Source organism: Trachemys scripta, chromosome 4, assembly GCF_013100865.1.
Source record: "Trachemys scripta elegans isolate TJP31775 chromosome 4, CAS_Tse_1.0, whole genome shotgun sequence".
NCBI classification, from domain to species: domain Eukaryota; kingdom Metazoa; phylum Chordata; order Testudines; family Emydidae; genus Trachemys; species Trachemys scripta.
In genome coordinates, this window is record NC_048301.1 from 71272037 (window position 1) to 71294373 (window position 22337).

The 22337-nt window shown below is 42.0% G+C and overlaps 1 protein-coding gene across 30 annotated transcripts in view; it reads right to left on the reverse strand.

The window, feature by feature from the left end:
• The window catches only part of MADD (MAP kinase activating death domain), a 112108-nt gene that overhangs the window by 43866 nt on the left and 45905 nt on the right, over window positions 1–22337 (reverse strand). For 13 of the 30 annotated variants that reach the window (XM_034769474.1, XM_034769471.1, XM_034769469.1 and 10 more), the window contains 7 exons: window positions 20097–20199; window positions 19187–19373; window positions 18806–18956; window positions 12808–13014; window positions 2468–2568; window positions 1789–1872; window positions 541–699 (listed from right to left, as the gene is read on the reverse strand). In XM_034769474.1, the coding sequence (XP_034625365.1) occupies window positions 541–699; window positions 1789–1872; window positions 2468–2568; window positions 12808–13014; window positions 18806–18956; window positions 19187–19373; window positions 20097–20199 (992 nt within the window). Of the gene's footprint in view, window positions 1–540; window positions 700–1788; window positions 1873–2467; window positions 2569–5774; window positions 5829–12807; window positions 13015–18805; window positions 18957–19186; window positions 19374–20096; window positions 20200–20650; window positions 20711–21973; window positions 22013–22337 lie in introns of all 30 variants that reach the window. The other 17 variants (XM_034769467.1, XM_034769477.1, XM_034769458.1 and 14 more) reach the window with 5 other exon arrangements.

Sequence of the window (22337 nt, forward strand, 5' to 3'; positions counted from 1 at the left end):
AGTGCCTATTCAGATCTGCCAACTAGGAACTGGTATTTAAAGAAAATCCCAATTGACATTCAGATATTATTAGAACAATGTTTTACAAAACTACAGAACAGCTGTTAAACCCAGGGAGGGCCACCATTCACCCACACTGAGCAGCTGTTTCAACACAATAAGGGATCATTTTGTCTTTGCTGCATAAAGCCATTCTACCATCAAGGGTAATATAAATAGGGAAGGGAGATTGCAGAAGTATTAGTTTGATTGAGAAGCATATCTTGAGAGTGGGGAATTAAATACTGTTAGTGCCCATAGTATGAGAGTGAGGAGTAAGCCTGCCATATACATAGTGTACAATATGCAGGCTCTTGAGAGGAAGCGTTCAGAGATCCACAAAAAACTTCTACCTGCGATATCAATACACTACAGAATTCTGTCAGTGCTGATTAGCCCTTGCAATTGGATCCAGGATCCATAATACTATGATCCCTCATCCACTTTACACCTATTCAAGTCCTATACAAAATTTCATTAGAAAATCAAATGTGCCCTTACAAAGATGGAGCTAGTAGCAGAGTTTGTCTCAATTTCACTGTCTGATACAGTGTTCCGTGATCCTGTCAGGTTCCCACCATTCTCCCCACTGAAGCCATCACCAGCGTTGCTGCTCAAGTCACTGTCCGCTCCTAATGTCTCTCCAGAGCTGTTACTAACCTATGGAGGAAAACAAAGCAATTTAGAATGGCTTCTTTTCTTCATTAGCACAAGATATTGTGGAGAGAAGAGATGTCAAGAGTGTCACCCTAAAGCTGAGTAAGATACCAAGGCCCACTCTTCCCAACAACAGCACACTGCATTTCTATCCTGTGTCATAGGACCCTCCCACCAAACCCTACCCTACAGAAAGAGACAATATTAACAGACTGTTTAAAAAGACATTTAAAAATCCTTTGAGTTAACACAATCTCAGAGCCCATTCAAGTTAGACACAGACAGCTAGGTTGTTTTCCCTATCCCAATAGACCTCACCACCTTACAGGTCAGGAACAGGGCCACGGAGACTTAGATACTCAGATTCTAAAAATTCCACTTCAAAGAAATTCAGAAAAGAAAGCTAGAAAGCTCGTCTGGCAGGGTCCCCACAGTGGAGAATATCAGACAAGAATTGTAGCCAAGAGAAGGCTCAATCCCTTTCACCTAATAAATTCTCTTACTACTTTTTTTTTATTATTATTAAAAGAGAAGAGATAAATCTACCCAAATTTGGATCCTACAGGCCATTACAAGCAAACGTGTATGTATATAAATGGCTGCAAGTGTGCCTCTGCTCTAGGATGTAACTTTAGAAAGTTTATGACATTCTTTATACACTCAAGCAGCTCCAAAGTTACAGGTTTGTGTCTTCTGTGAACAACCCCCCCCCCCCCCCAAATGTTTTATCAGCCTGAGGACTTGTTTTCAAAGTGACTGCAATCTAACATTTTCACAACAACATTATCCATAGGGGGAATACAGAAATGTATACAACACCCAACAGCAAAGAGCACCGCATACATGAGGGATACTTGCCCACAGAAGGAGCATATGTCCATATGTAAGGTACACATGCACACCACACACTCAGAGGCTGTACAGGTAGAACACACTATGGAGACACTATCAGAGCAGACAATACACAGAATGTAGACAAAACAGAGTACACCCAACCCACATACACAAATACATGCACACACGCTCTATACACACTCTTCCACCACTGCAAAAAGTCAAGTACACCAAGATTCCACTTTGGCCATGTCCTACCACTGTGCTAACTTCAGAATCCTGGCTTGTGCTTCGGATCATAACAGCCGGCCCTGCACTGGCAACAGAGTCCAAATCACTCTTCTGCAACCAGACAAACAAACATAAAGGGGATAGGAAGAAAAAAAATCCATGTTATAGATTATCATTTCTATCAAGAGTGCCAGACAACATTTACCACTAATTTTGGGGCCTCTCTCTTAGAGAAGCTTAAACTGCAGGCCTCAGATGTTTGCTGTGTGGAGCGGGGCCAGCTCCAGTGTTTTTGCTGCCCCAAGCGGCGGGGGGGGGGGGGGGGGGGGGGAGGGAGCCACGATCAGTGGCACTTTGGCAGCAGCTCTACCGCCGCTGCTTTATTCTCCGGCGGCAAGTCCCTCGGTCCCTCTCGGAGGGAAGAACCCGCCGCCAAATTGCCGCCGGAAGAGCAGCCCCAAGCACCTGCTTGGTGCGCTGGTGCCTAGAGCCGACCCTGGTGTGGAGCCAGTCGAAAGGACAGTCTGCCCCCAGCCTGTCAGATACAGCAATACCTTTTCAAATGAAAGCTATGTGATTCGGGCAGACACAAATATTTCCAGCACCGAACAGGAGAAGAGTTTCACCAAATGAGAGCACTTGAAAGGTTCTCTCAAACTCTAGAAAGCTGCCCACAAGTAAGCAATGGAATCATAAAGACACTGACCTGAGAGCCTGATGTCAAACTCAGGCCGCTGTCTGCACTGATTTGGGATTTTTTCTCGTCTGTCTCTCCCAGATCAAAGAAGTGTTTCACACCTTCTGACCCTGGAGAGAGGGAAAAGACATTCATTACTGTAACAGGGAAAGGCATTGTGGTTTAAGGCAGATGATAAACTGGGAACAGGAACAGTACCAGGAAGACAAGCCAGAGCTTCTTGTTCTCTAGTTCCTTGGTACTGTAAACAACAACAAAGCCCAGCAGGTCACATCTGCCATCCTTCCAGTGCTGCTTTGTGTCTCACAATGCCCCAAGGAAGCAGTCCAACAGTCTTAATTACTGACTGTCAGTAAACAGTACCTCTCGGCAAGACCTATGGTATCCATTCAAAAGAGACAGAACGAGAGAACAAACAGGTCTCAGAGTCCAATTACAACAAACATGCGGAGCAGTCACTACTCAACTCTGGAAAGCCACTTCCTTTGTTCTTGGTAAAATAACTGACATCTAATTATTTATTAATACTGCCAGTGTCATTTTTTTGTACAACTAATTGATTGTCTTCTTGTGCTGAATTTGTTAGGTTGCCAGCAGTTGTTACCCCAGCAGTTTTTCCTAAACCAAGTGATACATGGTATGACCACGCAGTCAAAGAGCAGACAGTAGTAATTAGTGCCACACAAATAAGAGCGTCAAGTGAGATGCTTTTGGAAAAAATTACAATATTGTATGTTACTTCAAGACATATATGAATACATAATGAATGGCGCTCCAGAGTTTGCAATCACATAGGTCAGTTGTGAGAGAATTTCAGCAGGTCTGAAGGCATGCATTCACTAGCCTACTTCATCCAAAAAGAAAAAAGAAACAGAAATGAGATAAAGAGCTTTATGTTAAGGTCCCCATGCAATACTGAAGCCATGTTCTCTCCCCTCCTCTGATGGGATGACAGAAGGAAAGAGAATGGAAGGAAAGAGAGAGAGAGAAACAGAGCGTGCGCCTGAGGAAGGATTTGGAAAGCACTGTGCAATGGAAGTAAGAAGGCAGGAGAAGAATATACTACAGATTGTATACAGGTAACCACTAAGCTCAGAAGGGAGAAGAGGCTGAACGCAACACTTCTGCCATATCCATATCTGCCAACTGTTCAGTAACAGGGACACATGATAAGCAGCTGTAGGATTTTTCTTATATACTCATGATGCATATAGATACAATATCCAGTAACTCTACAAACAATTCAGCAATACCTTACACAGCAAAGACACTGAACTAGGAACTGAGAAGAGCATTTTTATGTTAGATATCTATCACCAAATAGTGCTAACATTAGAGAGTGAGAGAAGCATGTGTGAGAGAGATAATATACATGGTGTATATAAAGATTTATGGGCATGAGTTTGGGATGACATTACTTATGAGTAGCAAAGCCGAAAGTTAGCTGTGCAAACCACCCCAAAGGCTGTACATATTTGTTCTAGACGCATGTTCTAGACTGCCACCCCATCAAGGATTCTCTATATATTTTGCCAAAAGTATATTTCAGAAATGTGATGTAGTATACAAAAAAATATTTTGGTACTATATTTTGTAACCCTCTGCATAAAAAGCCAGATGCCTTAGTTACTATAAATCAGTGTCCAGGACTCAAATGGAGAGGAAAAACTACAAAAAAGTACATTATATATACCTCAGTTACCTAAAATACCCTTTCTATACATAACTTGTTTCTAGCTCTAGAAAGTCACAACTTTTGCATATCACACTGTAAAATGAGAAATCTACTATTTCCAGTGGTACAAAGGTACTATTTCTAGCCCTGAGTGGTAATGAGATATGGGATCTTTTAACCTATCACTAGTGCAAGAATATCTATTTTTAGTCATGGGTCTTGGGCAAGTGGTGTTGTTTTTTTCCAAGGGGAAAAATTAGGAAACACTTGTGACAAATTGATTTGGAAAGTAATTACAGCTTATGGAAGCTGTTCTTAGATTTGAAATATTAAAAGCATGATAAATGTAATTTATCACACTATCGCCACTATACACACCTCTACCCCAATATAATGCGACCCGATATAACACAAATTTGGATATAACGCAGTAAAGCAGTGCTCCGGGGGGGCAGGGCTGCGCACTCCGGTGGATCAAAGCAAGTTTGATATAACGCGGTTTTACCTATAACGCAGTAAGACTTTTTGGCCCCTGAAGACAGCCTTATATCGAGGTAGAGGTGTATATTGTATTTTGATTTTATATATTTATATAGACACACACGCTTGTTACATATAAAACACTGTGCCATTAAAATTTATCAGGATGTGACCAATCCCCACCCAGCCTCCTTGGCTGTTTGCTCTTTCCTCTACCAGACTGGTTTGCTATTTGTCAGTCTTTGTTTTTTTCTTTCCCTCATCCATTTTAAGAGAATATAGTTCCTGCCTTGCAGAGCTTATGTTTGGTAAGCACCTACCACATTGTGGACATAAATCAGTCATAGACGTACGTACGTACGTGTGTGTGTGTGTGTACATACACACCCACACACTCTGAATATCAGAGAGAACGTTTTATAGTATGTGTGCATTAGTTTTAGAAATAGATGTATGCTACTATTATAGCTCATAACTATAAAAATCAAGCTCTGTGAAGACTCTAAAAGCAGTCCTCAGCTTCCTAATTCACAATTCTTCCTTTAGCATGGTACCCAGAACATTTTATTGGAAAGACTCATCCTAATTTGTTTTTAGCTAACACTGGCACTAAATACAATTCTTCACATATCATGGATCCATATTTCCTCTTCCCCAAAGTAATTTCATGCTGCAGTTCAACAGCAATCAGAAATAATCTACTGGGAATTGATACCAGAGAACATAAATCTGTCATTGCCGGAGAATTGCAGGAACAGAGAGCCCTTCACACCACAACATTCAGACACAAACTGCTGTTAACATCAAGGTATTGTCAGACAAAATTGCCTGACTGCCTTCTAAAAAGAGGAGCTGGATTTTCATGGCAAAATTCATTCCAATTACTTTTTACATCAAGTGGTGAGGAGGTTTAGGGAGGCCTTGTACTGAGCAGAAAGCACATTTCCTCTTTTCTCTTTGCACAGAGAAACACGGGCACTTGATTTCTCCAGGGCACACTGACCTACTTGGGCTGCCCTAGGGCGCAGGATTTTACCTGAACTCTTTGGTTGTGTGTGCAAAAGAGCATGTGCTATGGGTGCACACTCACCCCAGGCCTGGGGAGTTGGCAGTTATGGGGAGGCTGGGGGAATCAGTTTCTACGTTTCATCATTTCCTTACTCTGTTTTTCCAAAGCTTTTTGCTTTTTCACTTCCTGGTGCTTGTTCCACAATTCTACCAAAGATGCAAGCAGGAGAAAAAGAGAAAGAGTCAAAGACTGGTCAGACAGGAGAAAATGAAAAACCCAAAACCCCCAAAACAACCCACCCACCCTTGTACCTCCAAACAATCAGAAATTAATGACAACTAGTGAGTGAAGGATTAACACCATTCAACAACAAATCAATGTTAGGAGTACAGAGCTGCATCATTGCCTATTTATTTCAAAAATTAGGGATGATCTGAAACAGTGAATCAGCTGAGCAAAACCAAAAACGGTTTTTAAAACCAAATCTGCCCAGCAGAGTTCGTCTCCTTTCTTAGGAAGGGCTGATTTAAAGATGGACAGTTGGGTATTTTATCCCCAACATTTAGGTTATCACAAAACTTAATATTCATGCCATGTCATTGTCAAAGAAATGCACAAAAGAAACAGCATTCCTGGTGAAAAGGAAATTGCATTTTAAAAACTTTCCATTGTCAGTAATCTTGCTTATTACTAACACCACAGAAAAAGATTTTTTTAAAAAAATAAATAAATAGGGGATTTTTTTAATTGACAGTATCCTCATAAGTGCTGAGCTCCACCTACTGGCCAGTCCTAGGTGCTTTTCTGGCCAGGATATATATAAAAAATAATAGAAAAATGGAAGAAAAAGGAGCAAAAACAGAAATCAGGATTCCAGTCATGGCAAATGCTACCCGAAAGACTTGAGGCAGGTCACAGTTCTCTTTCCAGCTGTGATGGAGAGGATTCCAGGGACAATACACAGTGAAGAGGGCAAAGGTGGTTTTTTTTTTTTTTTGGAGTCTGTTCATACACTCTCCTTTTCAAACCTAACACTGGGATAAGATAGAAAATATAAGCACCACCCTGCACTATAACCAAGATTCTGCAGCTGAGACGCATTCATTCTCATGCTTGGAAACATCAAGTAATTCCAGCTGCTGGCCCAGTGGCAGCATCACAAGTTGGTATACTGGAGCCCCCCATTTGAATGCTGAGCTTTACCCTCTGTCTCAATAGGATGGTGGAGGCTGGGAATGCTACATAGGCAGGACTCTCAATTCTTGTAAGAGCAGGGAGGGGAGGAAGAAAGGAGACAGGAGGGTTACTTTTCTGCAGTGAAACCTGCTGTTCAATCAAAAGCACTGATAGAAGTGTGGCAGGAAACCCATCCAGACCTTGCAGATGGAGGTAAGTAAGGGAATCAGGCTCTAAATCAAGAAAAAAACAAGTTGGTGAGGAAGTCTATGAGGCTATACAAGAACATCAAAGGGATAAAGTTACAACTCCAGTGGAGGCCTCATCTCCCTCCCCAACATTTCGTAGGCCCCAAATTTCAAATTGCTGTGGAGGATAAGCTACAGTGATTGAGGCAGACAGCAGCGGGTGAGTGTTGGGAACATGGCTGTTAGCCAAATGGGTTTTATTTCTGCTTATTAGCTATGACAATCATGACTGATGGGTGTTCCCTCCACATTGACAAGCTGACAAACGAACAGGACACTTTTTCCAGGTTAAACAGTATCCTGTAGGCTTGGCTGCAGTTTCCCATGGCTGAGCACACCAACTGGCCTTCTCTGAAGTGTATTTACTATGCGCTTTTTTTAAAATGCTGCTTCACAGTTTTTAAAGCCTTCAACCCTGTGATGGTTGGGGACCTGAACAGCAATGCTTTGTTACTAGGGTACCTTTCCTGAGTTACCTACCAATTCATCAGTTCTTAGAATGTTTATGGTACATGCCAAGATTTAGAGTCATCCAAAAGGGGATTTTGAGAGCAAAGGGCTTCATGGCATCTAAAAACAGCCTCAGATTATACTGTGAATTATTCTTTAGCAGAGAAAGGGGGTGGTACTCAGATAAATCTGAGATTGGCAATTGAAATTCAGAGGCTTGGGCTGGCAAAAGAACCTGAACAGAAGGAGAAGGTAGCCAGGAAGGATCTGGTACAGACAGCTTAAATTGCCTGGGTGGTACAAAGTCTTTCCCTTTGGCAAAAAATTACAAGGAGTCCAGTGGGTCTCTAAATATTAAATACTCCAAGCCCAAGACTTCAGAAAACACTAGACAGTTTTCACCTTGGTTTACTGTCCTTCTGAGTAGGTTCAGTAATGACACTTGATATCAAAAAGCCTTCTACTGGGATACAGCCTGGAGCCAAGCCAAAGAAAATATCCCAAGGAAGCCCTATTTTCAGAAAATAAAGAAAATATTTTTGCTCTGGGTCTTCTTTGTCATGGTTACCAGGACAGCATTAAGACCCAGCAACACACAAAGACGGAAAATAAAATAGGCAAAAACAAAGATAAAATGCATCAAAAACTTCTTTATGGTGAAGTCTTCAGAAGCAGGTCCTGACCCTGCCAATGCTATCTCAGAGCTCTCTGCAGGCCAGGAATCCTCCAAAATGACTCAGTGAGAAGGTCTGTCAAAGACTGGCTAGAACCAATGGAATGCAAACTACACACATTTCCTTTGAAAGAAAGCTAGAAAGTATTTCAGCGAGAGAAACAGCCTGATAGGAAAAGCAAAGGAAAAAATGTGCCAGCTACTGACTTTAAAAATGCTCCGCATATCAAAATTCCAGTGAAGGCACACAGTATGGGAAGATGCCTGAAACTGGTAGTAAGTAATACAAAATCTCATAACATGTAAGTGACTGATGGTTCCATTAGGAAAGAGGCCCAGACCCCACAACATTTATAGAGAATTTCCTGTTTAAAGTATTAATGCAAAACAAAAAGAAAAGACCCACTTTGTGTTGAAGAAGCTACCACTCTCCTAGTTAGACAGAAGAATGGCAAACACAAACAGAAAGAACTATGATAATAGGCTTTGCCATTGCCAAGGATGGAGAGCACATCAATTTGAATACAAGACATTCTGAAGATTTAAATGCAGACAACTATTCTGAGAAAGGTCAAGGACACAAGAGTGGTTCACACTGGAAAGATTTCCCCTTGAACTTTTGAGAAGTTCTGTCGTCCCCTGCTTGTCTTACCTGTAGTATACCAGGTATACTAGTTAGATATCTGTATCTAACTACCCTGTTTCCCCGAAAATAAGACAGTGTCTTATATTAATTTTTGCTCCCAAAGATGCGCTAGGTCTTATTTTCAGGGGATGTCTTATTTTTCAGAAATGAAAAATGCCTTATTATCGGTGGATGCCTTATTATCGGGGAGGTCTTATTATCGGGGGGATGCCTTATATTACAACGAGAGGCAAAACTGTAAGTAGGCCTTATTTTCGGAGGATGTCTTATTTTCGGGGAAACAGGGTAGTTGCCATTATTACTAGATGTCAGGTTCCATCACCAGTTAATAATGCACGCATATGGGCAGCAGGCAGGAAATGGTGCTGCACATGACACATTCCATTCATTCTGATCTATTTTATTCCCCCTCCCCCCCCCCCCCCCCCCCCCTTTTTTTTTTTTTTTTTTTAAAGACTGAGGCAAGCAGATTTCCGTTATTCAGAATTCCCCTACACAACAAGATTTGCTTTACTGAGAGGCTTATTTAAAACATTTGCCTTCAGCGGCTTTTATATATCTTGATGCTGTAACTATCACCAAAACTTCCATATACTTTGTTATTTTAACAATTCACTATATTAAAAAAAAGTCTCTTCCCCCCAAAAAGAGCTGACTTGACAGAGAAGACAGTCTATGCATCACTTCATAAGGAATTTAAATACATAGTCAAATGCTTGGCTGTGACCTAAACTCTGGTCATGTACCTCCAGGGCCCTTTGAGTTTCTTCTTATATCTTCCATAAAGATCAAAAAGGAACCATAATACCATAGCAGCTTTGAATGGTTTACTTGTAATGCAAGGTGATCGCCAAAAATACGATATCTAGTGTAGTCATCCAACACAGTCCTGCAGACCAAGCCCAGAACAGGAGATATCTCATCTAATCTGAGTTTGTTAGCTTCACTAGAGAAAAACTGTGTGGTGAAAGCCTGTGTGGTAAGATCTACAGGGTAATCTAATCTCTGATCCTAAAAAGTGAAAGGAAAAAGTTTATCAACTTCCCACTGAGGTGGACCAGGATGCCTAAAAGCAATTGCTGTTGGAGCAGATGAATTTAAATTCAGGGTAGACTAGTGGCAGAATAAACTAGCCCAATGGAGAAGAGCAAGAAAGCAGCTAAGGTGTCAGAAACCAAGTCTTCAAAAGAAAATCTTCTGCAGCAAGGCACATACGATGTCAGGAAATTCTATTCTACTAGGGGGATGAATTTCTAGCTCTCTCTCCCACCAGACTGGTTCATCATCTCCTGAGACTTATTTCATATTTCAACTGAATTCCATAGTCCAAAAAGATGGCCCATGTTTTAACATCCTTAATATCCCAATGGGAACCGAAAACCTAGGACCTACTCTCTTGAGCAAAGTAAAAAAAAGCCATCGAGTAATGATTGGAGAAAGCACATATCTTCAGTGGAATTCCTTTGGCAGATCCAAACAAGGAACTGGTCACAGATGCCAATTTATTTGGCTGATGAGTTCTGGAATCTCACTCAGTACAAAGGATCTGTAACATGTCTGAGGGAAGGATGCATATAACCTGGTTGGAAATAAAGATGTTTATTTCTTCAATCAGTTCAAGCCATTTTTCATGGGTCTGGACAATGCATCCTTTGTCTCTTATATGGAAACACGGAAGGACCAAGAAACTTTGGTTGAAGAGGACAGCTCTGCTGAAGCCAACTACAAGCCATTTCATATGTTTAAGTCAATTCACCTATTATGAAAAACTAAACATCCAGGCCAGCTGGTTAAGAGGCAAATTGTGCCAACTGGGAGCTTGATGGCTCCCCCTAGAACTCAACGCTGTCAGCATTCACTGATGTCTCCTGACATTAATCTGCTTTCTTCACCTAAGCTCCTATGACATTCCAATCTGTTATGCTGGCTCAAAGCTATGGAAGACCATGGGCTGCACAAGTGTCACTGAAGGCAGAATTTGTCCAATAAAACCTTTAGTATTATTGACAATGCATGATCATTTAAGAACCTAGCCTGATTTCCAGATGAGCCTACAGGGCTCTCTTTTATTGTAAACTGAACACAACTGAGATAAAGTCTGAAACAAATGTGAAATCCTATAATGCCATGTTTACAGACACCTTTTAGAGTAGAACTGCACTTTAAGAAAACATGGCTTTAGTGACAAGGTAAAACCTGTCACCTAGAGGCTATTCTATAAGAGACATATGGACAGCTTTTCAGAATGACTTTTTAAAAAAAATCCAGATTCTTGTCCAGTTGCTTCATTCCTTCTTGCATCAAATACCCTGAAAAGACAGGTAGCGGACATTGGAGCTATCAGGAGCATAGTTAGAAGCTAACCTGTTCCCTGTCTTTAAACAATTAGCAGTGCACTCATGGCTGCTTTTTTGACAGGAACAGTTTCAATAATAAATATTAAAATAAAAATAAAAACATTTCGGACTTCTGTAGCACTACATCTTTTAAGTCATGCTGCAAACATGGATTGACTGATCCTTATGACACTCCTGTGTGCAAGATAAAGTATTAGTTTCAGCCAGGAAAGGACAGCCAACTGTCCTGTCACCGCTGCTTCTTCATTCTCAACAAGAATCCCAGGCAAAGAGCTTCCACCTTTGAGTTCCCAGCTTTCCAGCTGAATAAAAAAAAAAAAAAAAATCTTCCTTTTGTTCTTTCTGCAGAGGAAAAAAGAATCCAATGTAACTTAGAGGCATCCAAACCCCTATAGTTTAATCATAGAAATAAGATCACTTTTTATTTCCCTGGGGGATTTCCAAGTAAACTGAAAGCCTTCACTTGTGCTATCGTTCCTTGGATCAACTCTTGAATCAAGGACCCATACTAGGTCAGAGGTCAAGGATTCAGCCTCCCTTAAGTGGGACTCAATCCAAACAGTGGCCACTATATGGGCGGAGATTGTGGACGGAGGGGAAAAATGTCTGCACCTGTTTAGTCATATGAGTATCTGGTATTCTCTCCACCTTGTACAAGTCACTGTAGACTGGATGTTGTAGCCTCATCAGACTCTGCCTTTGGGTGATAAATCCTCTGTACAATGATCCTGTAAAACCCGGCCTCCCTTTGTCAAGCTATACATAGTGATGCTCTGGACCCAGTCTATCAGTCCCCATTACTGGAGATGATGAGAAGAAAAAGGAATTTTCCCATTTGATGATCAGGTTTCTTACCCAAAGATACAATAATCTGGACCCTTCCTAAATCTTGTTTGCTGACCAAGTGAAGATCTTTTCAGATAGTATAAACAGAGATTGGAATATACCTGCTAGTTTTCCTATTGTCTTTTCATTTTTCCCCCCATTAAAGAAAAAAGTGTGACTGGAGAAATTTCCAATAGCCAGCCTTGCAAGAACTGTTTAGGTAGGCAGGCAGTCTGCCTGCCACAATGTGGAAGAAACACCCATCAGTCCAGATTACTGAAGTTGAAGAGCTAAAACCTAAAATGTACAGGAAGTGAAATTCCTTTCTAAGGATTTTGCTGTTCATGATTAGCAGATCCCTGGGCCCTATTTCTATTGGCATACATACCCCAGATAACTTTCTCCCAGTTATAGTAAAGAATGACAGGTATTTTTTGTTTTATTTAGTCCCTATTGTGTTTGCTATTTCCAAGGTCCTGCAGACCCCAGAATCATGTGGCCATCTCCCTCAGGTCATTTTATGACTCCCAAAAAGTGTCAACCTGGAACATGCTCAGGATTTTATCAAGTGTCAACATTATTTGGTAAGGGTTTAAAATGAAAACTTCTCAAAAAAACAAATTGCCCTGGGAAATATTCCTCCACGAGTGAAAGAAGAGCAGGTATGATTGGTCCTTGTGATCCAGGTGTGAATGAAGCACGTTACTGCAGCAATGAAGGCAAGTGTGTTAAAATGGGGAGGATGCAAGCAGAACCTAATGCTAGGGAAAAGCCCCTCCTCCTGCATTCCACATGCACATCAATACACACCAATGGAAGCAATAAAATTTTCTTCCTTTAGACTCCTTGTGTCAAACTCCCTTGTCCCTTTTCCTGCAGGGCTTGGTACCCTTGGCATGAGCTGGGGCACTGGCAGTTTCATTGTAGGCTTCGGTTCTGCCCTCATGGCTAAACCAGGGTCCTTGCCAATCGGAGTGGCTGCTCCATCTGTTGGACTTCGTTTTCTTTTTTCTGGTTCTTTAAGAGAAAGGAGAACAAGAAGAGAAGCAGACAAAAAGTGTAAGACAGCGGAAAGAAGAGAGTGGGAGGAGGGCAGAAATAGGAAGGGAATAGGGAGAAAGGATGGGGCAGATGGTGTTAATAAAGCCTAGTGCCTAAGACAGCATTAATGCAAAACAGTCACTTCTCAGATTTAGAGACTCAAATAGATTTCACCATCAGCAGCACTGTGAAAAACAGGGACTGAGATAAGCCCATGAGCAGCCAGAATTGTTTTGTATTTTTCATGGTCAAATCATTCGCTCCTTCAGTTTGATGTCAGGGACTATCCCAGCTCCTGTCAGGTTGGTGAACCCAGAGGAATTTCAAAATCTGTGAAGGCCCATTCTGTCAATGGCTTAACAACACTCACAAGTGCTAATAGACTGTCACCTAGACATCCCATAGCCAACATTGTCCTCAAGGTCACTATGGTTTGCAGATGGTCTGACACTAGTGAAACAGTAGGGGAGAAGACTACAGCACTGATGATGGGACACTTACTCCCAGGCCGATCTATCTGCATTAGATGCTTACAATTTTTTCTTTTCCTCTGACACATTAACTGTGAGGTCTCTTCCCATAGAACTGTTCAGAGTGGTGAGATAGCAGCCTGATCAACCCAGAATACCATCTCTGGAGCACCATCAAGTTTCTCTTACTGTGAAGAATTCTCACAATAACGGATGTAAGAGAAATAAGTAACAGTAAGGGAAATCTGTCTGCCATTGTGGATTCTGTGTTGGAGTTGGCAAATACAAATCTTGGGCAAAGTACTGATGATGTCATTCAATCAGCAGGAGGAAATGCTGAAAGAGCTGCAGCTGACTACCTGCGAGTTCATAAATTCATAGATTTTAAGGACAGAAGGGACCATTATGATCTTTTAGTCTAGACTGCATAAAACAGAGCATGGGATTTCACCAAGTAATTCCTGCATAAGCCCAATAAATGGTGATTGAATCAGAGCAAACTGGAGAGTCTGTACAGCTTCGCTTAAATTAAAATACCACGGGGCAAAGCTGGGGGTTTTGGAAGTTGTGTAGGGGGAAGTCAGGGCTTTTGACACCTAGCCAGGCATGGATATAGTTAGAAATTATGGACTAAACAAATTAGCTGGATGTTTCTTATAAAATGATTAATAGTAAAACAGCTAACAAAACTAACAAGAACTAGTAGTCACCAAACAAAATTAATAGGCAGCAGGTTTAAAACAAACAAAAGGAAGCATTTTTTCACACAACACAAAGTCAACCTATGGAATGCCTTGCCACAGGATGTTGTAAAGGCCAAGACTATGACACTATTCATAAAAGAACTAGATAAGTTCATGGAGGATAGGTCCATCAATGACTATTAGCCAGGATGGGCAGGGATGGTGTCCCTAGCCTCTGTTTGCCAGAAGCTGGGAATGGGTGACAGAGGATGGATTACTTGATGATTACCTGTTCTGTTCATTTCCTCTGGGGCACCTGGCACTGGCTACTGTCGGAAGACATGATACTGGGCTAGATGGACCTTTGGTCTGACCTATTATGCCTGTTTTTATGTACTTATGTTCACTGTCATCTTTAGGTTTCAGTGTAAACCCAATGAGATGAACAAAGACAGTTCTTGCATCTCAAAAGCTATTACTTCACACTGTTTACAGACTTGGGAAGACAATAATGAATTGGTTACACTGATCCACATTTTCAAGGTTTTCTTCACAACCTAAGGACTAGAAACAATTTTTAAGTGAAAGCTTAGCTATAGGAGAATAATGTGGCAAAGAGGGACAGAGTCCCATTACAATTGTGGAGTACACAAGAGCCTATCAGTGACTAACTTCAGTAAAATGTCCACACTAATTTTATTATCTCTGTCAGCAACCTTTGATATCTCTGACTATGAATTGTTGGCTCACTTGTGTCTTGCTAAGGTGGATGGGAGAAGGCCATGTAGTGAGTCTGCTTCTTCTTAGACATCTCAGAAAGTGATGATGTACTTTTTCCTTTCCCCCAAGATATACTGTGTTGAATCCTACCCCTAGTTAAAGTCACAAATTGTCCCAAGGGGCCAAAAGGTGCAGACAGAACATGTTTACAGGTTAAAATGGCATAAAATTCTTAAAAGTAAGGAAGCACTAAAGAAAAGAAATGACAAACTGAATTTCTCTGAACAAAAAGAAATGTGAAATAGGGATGTTCAAGGCGCCTAGTGAGACTGCAGATTCGTTAAATACACTTTGATCTATTGCTATAACACAAAAGGAAGGCTGATTGTAAAGGCACTGTATTGGGCATTGCCTTTCTGGGGAGTTGTGACAAAGTGAGAATTTTTTGTAATATACTTAGGAGGCTTATGTGTGCCTCAGTTTCTCTCCATACTTTGCATTGCTACCCAGTGGGGGAGAGGATTAAGTTTGCTCTCAAGGCAGACTAGGGCCATGTCTACACTACCACTTATATCGGCAAAACTTATGTTGCTCAGAAGTGTGAAAAACACACCCCTGAGTGACATAGTTTCACTGCCACAAGTGGTAGTGTGCACAGCGCTATGTCAGCAAGAGCTTCTCCCACCGACATAGCTACCTTTGCTCGTTGAGCTGGTTTTGTTATGTTAACAGGAGAGCTCTCTCCCATCGGCACAGAGTGACTACACAAGCGATCTTACAGTGGCGCAGCTGCATCAGTAGAGCCGTGCCACTGGAAGCTCACTAGTGTAGACATGGCCCAAGAGACGTGTGTCTCTCACCTCCCTGTCTGGGTGGATTGAATAGAGTCATCGAGGAACTGGCTGATTTCGATCCAGATCAACAAGAGGTCCAAAGAGACAACGCCAGCTCAAATAACACATGAATCAACAGTGGGAAACTCTGGGGAGCTCTGAACTCAGCATGGCCTTGCCTGGAGAACAAAGGACGGAGTGGGAGTAACCGCTAGCTTCTGAGAATGCTGGGAACTCTCTCTACTGGGACTAAGAAAGGAAGTCAGAGAGAGAGAGAGAGAGCCTCACTATGGAGTTCACTACAGCTTGGCTGGTGAATTGTGGCTTGACCAGAATGTACTATGCTTTAACCTTTATTTCTCTATGCTAATCCAAGGACTTCCAGTGCTATGTTCCAACTGACTAATACAGCCTGCTCTGTTTTGAAAATGCTATTTGGGGTGTCACTGCAAATAGTGGCTGGGTGTGTTAGTCCCTTTGAGTGAAGTGTGAAGTCTCTACCAGGAGTCTCTCTCAGTTGAACTCACTGAGCAGAGCTCATGGTGTGAAACAGGAGTTCTGGAGCCTGGTAGCTCAGTCTAGGACAGGGGTCGGCAACCTTTCAGAAGTGGTGTGCCGAGTCTTCATTTATTCACTCTACTTTAAGGTTTCGCGTGCCAGTAATACATTTTAACATTTTTAGAAGGTCTCTTTCTATAAGTCTATAATATATAACTAAACTATTGTTGTATGTAAAGTAAATAAGGCCTTTAAAATGTTTAAGAAGCTTCATTTAAAATTAAATTAAAATGCAGAGCCCCCCTGGACGGGTGGCCATGACACAGGCAGTGTGACTGCCACTGAAAATCAGCTCGCATGCCGCCTTCGACACCCATGCCATATGTTGCCTACCCCTGGTCTAGGAGGTGGTGCAGCTTCGTTGCTCACCCTGAAGGAAGAGTGAGACCCCTTGGGGGTCTGGCACACTAAAGGGGATCCTCAAAGAGACTGTTCAAAAACTGGGGGCATAGCACCAATCCTGTAGAGCCGTGACAGGGGCATTAACCTGCCTCACCTACATGGCTGTCATCACTATGGGCTGAGACCAGGGATTTACTAACACACTGTAGAGCCTTCTTTTCCCTGATCCTGATAATGTGTCCAGAAAAGAGGAGGAAACAATACATCACCACCACCTCCATGGCTGTGTTTCAAGCACTTCCTAAAATGTAAACCTAAGGGTAGTACTATCACTTCTTCTTTAAAGTGTCAATTTCTTCCCTCCATCTTATTCCTTCTGCCATTTTCCTGTTACTCCCTATTTCCCTTCTGTTAAATAAGAATCCTGTCAGAATACATTTAATCTTCCAACATATTGCTGTGGCCAGAGAGGTGAACTAAAAGCAGTACTCAGCAACTCACTCTGAGGTGAGAGATTTGCTTACTACAGATCAGCCAGAGGAAAAAGCAGTTAGCCAAATGTTTTCCGAGGTAAGTCAGGGTCCCAGAGAAGCTAATTGGGTAATGGATCATTTAATGTGATCAGGGTCTTCTAGCAACTTAACTGTAATCATCAGAGACAGAAGTTGTGTTTTGCTCTTTCCTCTTTTGTGTGTATTTTTCTTATTTTATCTTAAACCACATCAGACTTTAGCAACAGAACTTAAGAACTAAGAGATACCACCTAAAATGGACTCTGTCCCCTCTGAGGACACTTAATACCATGTGAGATTACTGTCAAGTAAGGGTTTTCCCTTTAAAAGGCTCTACACAAAGAAAGAGAGCAAAAATAAGGGAAACTGCTAAAAGGGAGGTTTAATCTTTTAAGTTTTCAATGTTTTAACTTTTTTATATTTTATGTGCATTTAACAAATGTTTTAAAGATTTTTCTTCTCTGTTTGGTGATGGTACAAACAATGAAATCAAGTCCCCGGGAAAAAAATACCCAAATCCAAATTGCAGTTGGTGGTTAAAAAAAAAGAAAGAGAAAGAGAAAAAGAAAAGAAAAGCAGCAGCAGGAAATTTAAAATCAACATAAAAACCCCTATCAGATTTCAGACACAGGGTGATGTCAAATGTGAGTTTGTTCCTCTATTTCAATTTTGTCAACCATACCACCAACATACAGAACAACATTAAGCACAGTCACCTTTTTATCAAATACAAATTCCCTTTGTGCTTTCTCAGGGCCTAAGTGAGGCTTGGACCTGGATGGGAGCAAATGGTTCAGACTGAATTTGGACTAGATCAAAACAATGCTGGTGAGATGAGAGAGAAAGGCTCATCTAGAAGAATGGAAGCAGACTGTACCTGCCCTTTCACTTGGTGGTAAGTGCTACTTTTTCCCGTAGGGTGCATAGCCACAGGGAACTGAAGGATCATTCACTGCTCCTGTATCTACAGATAGTGCTGGTTTGTAGTGATTTTTTCCCCATCTGTCCAGGCATTTGTCACAGCTACACTTTGCCACAGTTATGCAGGTCCCCACCCCTCCAAGGTGGATTAATAAACTTTATTTGGGTCAGCTTCTGGCCGCTGGCACGGAACACAGTTGCCTATCTTGTGAGTGGGGTGAGTCCATATAAACACATTATATTTGTGCTCTGCACATAGTACCGTCTACTTCCTCTGTTCCAGATGTAATTCAAAGTGTTCATTGGAGTCTCTAAAGCCTGATATGATCTAAGACCTAGTTAGAGACACTACCTCTTATATCCAATCATTCCAGCTATGGTCCAATGAGGGGTGTCTGCCTGGAATTCAACTCTCTGAGCTTGTGGATAGGGCATTCTTAGCTGAAGGCCCCCACTTTATGTTTGTCTCTCAGAGACCCAGGCTTTAGATCATGTTGCACAACTTGTGTGTTCAGTCAAGCATTGGAGATTATTTTGATTTGGCCAGTTGGCTGTATTAGGCAAGAGAGTGTTGTTTCAAGTGCAGTATGTTTTTAGTAATTATGGTACAGCACCCATGCACCTTAAGGGTGCTATAAAAAGACATTCACTATACATAGAAGCACACAGTAGCTAACTCCAGAACAGTGACCCTGCATGCTCCGGTGCACTACACTCTGACATGTTACCTTTGTTATAATAGTGAGTGTGTGCTATCTCCAGCAGGCCAAAGACACTGGCCATGCCTCCCAAGCCAGCGTTTGCATACGACTGCTCCAGGCTTGACACAGTGCATTTCAGCAAGTCCAGCATCCCTTTGTAAACCTTGCGGTTGATCTCCTGCAATGAGAGCCCAGGCAGTGAGGATGCATCACATATGAGAAATCCATCCCAGCACAAACACACATGCACACTCCAGCAGGGGTTCGCAGATCAATAAACCGTTGCGCAGAAACCATTTTCTACTATCAGTGTTTAGGAGTAATCTAAGATACTGCCTCAGAACACCATCTACTAACCAAAACTGGGCATGAACTAGTTTGAGTAATGTGAGGGAATGCAGCACTGACCACGTCCTGGATGACATCCTGCCGAGCATCCTCCTCTGACTGGATGGTGCGGTTCAGTTTGCTTAGTACAAAGACACGGAGCTGTTCGCTCTCCAGCAGACGCCGGACTCTCTTCATATTCAGCCAGCCAACACCCTGCCCATCAAGAACGTTGTGCACAACCTCTTTCAGGAATTGTTGGTTTTCACTGCAGGATGGAGAGACGGGAGTAACAGGCAGAAAGCAGCTAGACCTAGGTATATGGGATCTGAAGGCATAAGGGGTGACCTGGCCTGGACAACTGCACAAACTTGTTCCATGTAAAAACTAAGTTTACAAGTGGTGGATCTAAACCTGGTTCAACATGCTGCTAACGTAACTACGTTCAGCCCAATCTATGTACTATAGTAACCGTCCTCACTGAATTGCTCAAAGCAATTTGTCTACTGCTAGCTATTTTGCCGCAGGATCGAACATACACCCCAATGCAGTCTGACTACACTACTGTAGTATCTAACCTAATCCAACTGCATTTAAACAGGAGCAACAAAGGGAACAAGAGGCCAGTAGATTTCATTTCTCAGGACTGAGATAAATGGTCTATAAAAGGGGACTCAATCCTTAAATTAGTACTTAATTCAGGAATCAGAAACCTCTAGGAGCCCATTCTAAAAAAGATGAGGCCTTTGAGAGCTCTCAAAAATATACAGATTTGAGCATAGACTAAGGCCATCAATACCTTCAGACTTCCTGTGTAAAAGCATCTTCTGAAAGTCTAAGACTTCAAGGTGTATACACTTCCCAAAGGCAACTAGCACAGAAATACAGCTTTGTATTCAATAGTGAATCTAATACAGACTTTTTTTACAGGAAGTCTGGAACTGCCCTACCATTCATATGTATGCACAGAAGTCAGGACAAGTATTTTTACCTGGAATTGCTGGTTCGCCCCTGAGGTGATGGAGATTCCCTCTTCACTGTTGGGCTGTGCTTAATAACTGAAGACTTCTGATCCACCAGGGCCCTCCTGTTCCCTGTATGGGAGAGGAGACAGTATGAGAGAACAGTCATCAAAAAGGCAATCCATACCCATGGCAGCAAGAGACATTAAAGTCAGCTAATGCTCCAGTTAAATTACAGATAAGACTTCAGACAAAATGGAAACTCAGAAAAGCAACAGCATATACCATATTCTAGCATCACACATGGGCAGAAAACAGTAATGGGAACAATGCAGAGAGAGAAAAGATGGTAATGGAAGCAGGAGGTGAAGAGCAAGAGAAGCTTAGCTGCTCTGCATGCAGTTCCATCACAAGAACCATCTTGGGATTAGACACGGTATGTGTAAAAGCTCAATGCATTAAGGGGTGACTAGTATAGATCATGTGATACTGGTTACCCAGTGAGAAAGTTCGCCCAAGAGGCAGGCATAGAGGATGCTGGGAGTTGTTACATCATGCACAGCGCATGCTGTAGGGAACCCACCTTCATTGTTTACAGGGCCAGCTTCAGTAATAATCTCCATTATAGAATTTAACCCAAATACTGGGACACAAAATACACAATTAGTGGTGTACTACAGAATCTCCACCACCTCCAACCAAAAGTCTAAGTTAGTAACCAGCTTCCTCCCAACCTTCCCTCAAAATCAAACCCAAGTGACACTACAGTAGGAAGGGTTCTTGAAGCCTCAAAGAGAACATGGGGCCAGCCAAATTTATGAAACAGATTGGCCAAATTTCAGGGCTAATGTACTGCACCATCCATTTCGCCAGCACTATCAAAAACATGTGCCCAGTTGAGAAAGTGAAGAGATGTGCATGAAACAAAAACTAAAGAAAGGGGTGGAAAGAGCTCATGGAGCCGTGACGAAATGGACGTTATAGAAGAACAATCCCAGCATCATCTTCCCTTAGAGTTACAAACATGCACTCAGGAATTGCAAGAGTTATTCAGCAATTTAAAACTACACAACAGACAGACAAAAAAACATTTAAAACAAATCACTTGCAAGGGAAACTTCACCCAGGCCAGCATTTACACACACACACAAGCATCTATACATGTGCAAATCGACTGAACTACAGGCTAGAGAAGGCCCTAGCTTATGTTTCAACACTCACACCAAAGATTCTGTTGGGCACGTCTATACAGCCCCAACAGGGAGCCGCTCAGCCCAGGTTAATAGACTTGGTTACCAAGGCTCACACTAGCGCTCAAAAAAATAGCTGTGTAGACAGCGCTTCAAAGTTGCTGCTCAGGCTGGGGCCCAAGCACTAAAGGCCTAGCCATGGGAGCGGGCTTCAGAGCTCGAGTCCCAGCCCAAGCAGCAACTTCAAAGCGTTGTCTACACAGCTGTTTTTAGAAGTCTTTGATCTGGGCTGTGAGGCTTGCTGCTGTGGGCTGTGCAGACATACAGCTGTCAAGAAAAGAAGGGAACAAATTGCAGGAGATGAGAGGAAAAACATGAACATGGAATGGTAAAACCCATCACTGTTTTCTTCCAATGTGTGGAATCAATAGCAAGTTTAACTAAGACAACATTCTTGTGCACTGCCCAACCCAGCCATGCTTCCTACCCTTCACAATTGCACCTGGGAATACAGCCAATGGGTAGAATGTGGATTCCCAGAGAGTAATTGTGCAAAATCTCCCCTAACATTTCCACCAGCCCAGCCCTACCCCTCCTCACTTTACACCCGGAGCAGGATTGCTCAGTTCACAAACAAAAATGGAAGTTAACACACAAAACCCAACTTTTGGCCTTTGTTACTACAAGGTCAAAGGTCAGCAAAATGTCATACCAACCTTCATTCAAATCCCTTCCCACTTCCAGATTAAAGTAATCTTTACCGATGAAAATGATGAGGGGAAAAATAAATAAAATCATCGAATTAAAACAAAATAATAAATTCTAATTATCTATAAGAACTTAAAAAGCAAACGAATCCTTTGCCCAGCTCAGCAACTGAAAGGTTTCAATGCAAAAAATAATGAGAAGCCCTGATCCCCCTTCTGTTATCAATAACCACCTCCAGGGTTAGCCATGCTGGGGCAATTCCCTAGTGTAATAATTTCTTCAGTCCATATTGTCTTAAGGCATTGCAAGGGAGAAGGAAGTACTCTGCTTACAGCTGTATCCAGGAGCTTAGGGTCAAATCTTCACTCCTGA